Raw genomic sequence first — 3,710 nt, 5'->3', positions numbered from 1 at the left:
AGCTATATAAATGTATAATAATAGTGTGTGACTGTGGGGGGACATTAGAGTGTCAGCTCCTCTGTACAGAGACTGATGGGAGGGGCTCAGTGTTCCCTGTACAGCACTGTGGTATATGTCAGAGCTATATAAATGTATAATAAGGAAATGGGAGTCCCATAAATTGTCAGGCACATTTTGGGGTCACAATATTACGGATTTATTATCACTGATATAGGAGTAAGGGGTGCTCTCTATACCGGTTTTGTTGGCGTTGATGGTTTGCTGCTGCTGCTGTCGGTTTCGGAGGTTCCGTTGCTGCTGATTGGACTGCTGCGATCCTCCGTCGTGTCCAGTGGGATCCTCTGGACCAAGCACAAGCCATTCGAGTCTTCCTCATTATGTTCCTCATTGTCCAGGCTGTTCCTCCAAGTCTTCATCATCTCTAAGACGTTGGTGGGGCGCTGAATTTTGCTGGTTTTCCCCTACAAAGTGAAAGGTTTATACATTAAACATTTGTGAATAATTTGTCAGTAATTTACATCCCTGATTGGATGATGAATTGGATGAATAGCAGTGAGAATTATGGGAGACGCCCCATACAACGAGGTACTGACAACACTCTCCTCCAATGAATTGAGCGCTGGAAATCACTAAAGGACCATAACGTGGAACTAAAGTTTTATAGCCATGACCCCCTCCCTACTCCTCACACCCCCCAGAGCACCAACCCAATCCCCAGCACACGGACAGGAAGCAATCCTCTAGTCCTGTCCATTGAGGTGCCTCCAGGTTCCTCCTATGCAGGTTGGAGGCATTCCTTAATGACTGAGCAATGCTAATGTAATGACATGTGAGCGCTGCTCAGTCCTGGAGTACTGTGAGCCCAGCCTCTGTGATGGGGCGCCCCCTACAGGGTGGAAGCGAGTGGAAATGGAAGCCTGGGCTCATAGAAAACTTCCTAAAGAGGTCAATGGACTCTCCAAGAAGGTGCTGGAGTGTGGGGAGGGTAAGGAGAGTCTTTTAAAAAGGGGGGGGGGGGGGTAATGTGGAGGCAAGAAACAAATCAAAATTTGAAAAAGCAAACTGGAGTCACACTTTATGTGATATAGACATACCGTAATCCAGGGATCATCAAGTAATTCATTAGCCGTGATCCGGTCTGCAGGATCCACTCTCATGAGTTTTTGTAAAACGTCCTTGGCTTTAAGAACAAAAATAATAACATAATAAAAAAGAAGGAAAACCTTTCACAATAATAAATACAAGCCATGAAATGACCCCAAAATCATCAAATCAGAGCCTAAAAAGCTGAGCAGTGAAATGTTAAATATTCTGTAATATTATTTCCATGACTCAATCACCAACAATATTCAGATGTTACAATGAGCAGCCTGCAGACACAGCCAATGCACTGAAACTTTTCATACCCCATCAATAACCAATCAATAATCAATAATAAATTATCACATTATAGAAAATCCAGACTCTAGAAAAGAAACTTTGATATTTTAGTGTTCATGAAGTGGTTTTACTTGTCGTGCGGTGAGGAGGCCAGAAGAGATCGCCATTTAAAGGAGACTGATGGGACTTGCTCAATGTTCTCTGTACAGCACTATGGTATATGTCAGAGCTATATAAATGTATAATAATAGTGTGTGACTGTGGAGGGGCATTAGAGTGTCAGCTCCTCTGTACAGAGACTGATGGGACTGGCTCAGTGTTCTCTGTACAGCACTGCGGTATATGTCAGAGCTATATAAATGTATAATAATGATAGTAGTGGTCCCATAAACTGTAAGCCACATTTTGGACTCCATTTTGGACACCGGGAGAAATAGCCAGTTAAAGTTTGGCAGTTAAAAACACAGCTAAATGTAATTTTTGTTGTTGAAGAGCAGAGAAGTGTTTCTTAATGTCAGGAAACTTTGAATGCACTTAGGAGGAAAAGGTTGCTGCAATCCCCTTGGAAGGGGTTGTTTGTGCATTAAAGCCATGACATTTCCTCTCTCTGATATGAGATAACATGAACAGCGCTGCTCTTTATTGGAAAGACAAAAGATTAATGTGATCAATCGATAGCAGAACCTTTTCTAAAGTACTCAGAACAATAGCGCCTCCTGCCCCGGCGTGTCGGCTGGTAAAAGGCCTTTTATTTCCCCGTGTTTGGTTTTCCCCGGAGCGCGGTCCGGCGCTTGGATTCCGACTGCTATTAAAAGCCCCTTTTCAGGGTCACACGCTGCTTCTGTCCTAAAAAGCAAAAGTGTGTCAGCTGTGCGGCCACTTACCAGCCTCGCTAACACTTTGCCACGCCGCGTGGGAAAAGATTAACTCTCCTTTCTTTATAAGTTCAAAAAGTTTCTCCTCCGAGCTTCCTATGAACGGCGGATCTCCGCACAGCCTGGAAAGAGACGTGTATGAGACGTGATAGAAATAAAGTGAACCTGTCCTCTATTTAAGTGATAAAGCAGAACTATCAGTAACAATCCAGACATTTCATTATGTACAGTAACAATATCAGGAGTGTAGAAGGAATGACATGGGGCAATATATAGAGGAGAGGAGTGCAGAGGGTATAATATGGGGCAATATACAGAGAAGAGGAGTGCAGAGGGTATGACATGGGGCAATATACAGAGAAGAGGAGTGCAGAGGGTATGACATGGGGCAATAATGTCTCTGCTGTTATAGAAAGAAAAGCACATGAAGGAGTTGTCAGAGTGCTGTGATCTGTGACCTGGAACAGACTCATTGTTCAGTATGCTGCACTGGAAAATATTTATGTGATGATTTATTTTACATCAGGCAGCATCACTACATGTGTTACTCTGATCCGTGCTGTGCATAACTGATGACAGGTACACTTTAATGGCTTCAAAACTTTTTTGTGATCATCAGCAGCAGGCAGCCAATCAGAGGCTTTGCCTGGACAGATCCCAGTCATTCATACTGGACATGTGACCGTCTGCCATGGCTGTGTTAGGGATAAATTGAAGTTTGTAAAATAGTTTCAGTTGTCTTCAGACAAACAATCCTCGCACAGGCGCAGCCCCAAGATGATGCGCCGATGCCGTAGAACCGGCTGACAGCCTGCAGGGTGATTCGGTGCTGCTCTGATTAACTTTATTGACTAATAAATGTTGTGAGCAATGTCAATTTCCGGTAGTCAATTATGACGCTGTTTGAGCGTAACCCAATTTCCTAACTGTCACTGAGTGCACTGTTACATAATGACAATCATCAAAATGCAAATTTCTTTTTATTTGCTTTGTGCAGACTTATAAAGATATTACAGTCAGAATAATGGAAGTCACAATTAGTCAGAGAAAGGAGCGCAGGAATGGGGGACGATTTATGTTTCATTCCCCCCGATATGAGCTGGGTAGGAAGGGAAGCAGAAATATTCATCTTCAGTGACAGGTGGAGGCAATTAGGCAGCAAAAGGTGCCAAGGAAGTGCAGAATGTGCGGGAGAGGAGTGCAGAGGGTATGACATGGGGCAGTATAGAGAAAAGAGGAGTGTGGGGGTATTACAGGGGGCAGTATGTACAGGAGAGGAGTGCCGAGTATATGGTGGTGCACAGTGTTATTATTATGGGCAAGGGGAAGTATCACACAATAAGAGGGGAGATATGATCAAATTAGGAGGGTGGGGGGTATGACATGGGGCAGTATGTGCAGGAGAGGAGTGAAGGGGGTATGACATGGGGCAGTATATAAAAGAGAGGAGTG

At 43.9% G+C, this 3,710-nt stretch overlaps 1 protein-coding gene across 2 annotated transcripts in view; it reads right to left on the bottom strand.

Moving 5' to 3' along the window:
• STK33 (serine/threonine kinase 33) overlaps positions 1 to 3,710 on the bottom strand; it is a 37,557-nt gene that overhangs the window by 5,936 nt on the left and 27,911 nt on the right. For both annotated transcript variants that reach the window (XM_072422352.1, XM_072422351.1), the window contains exons 10-12: positions 2,268 to 2,380; positions 1,098 to 1,183; positions 240 to 464 (exon numbers count right to left, since the gene is read on the bottom strand). In XM_072422352.1, the coding sequence (XP_072278453.1) occupies positions 240 to 464; positions 1,098 to 1,183; positions 2,268 to 2,380 (424 nt within the window). The remainder of the gene's footprint in view (positions 1 to 239; positions 465 to 1,097; positions 1,184 to 2,267; positions 2,381 to 3,710) is intronic.

The sequence above is a fragment of the Pyxicephalus adspersus genome, chromosome 9 (assembly GCF_032062135.1).
Source record: "Pyxicephalus adspersus chromosome 9, UCB_Pads_2.0, whole genome shotgun sequence".
Taxonomy (NCBI): Eukaryota; Metazoa; Chordata; class Amphibia; order Anura; family Pyxicephalidae; genus Pyxicephalus; species Pyxicephalus adspersus.
This window is presented reverse-complemented; position numbering and strand designations above follow the sequence as displayed.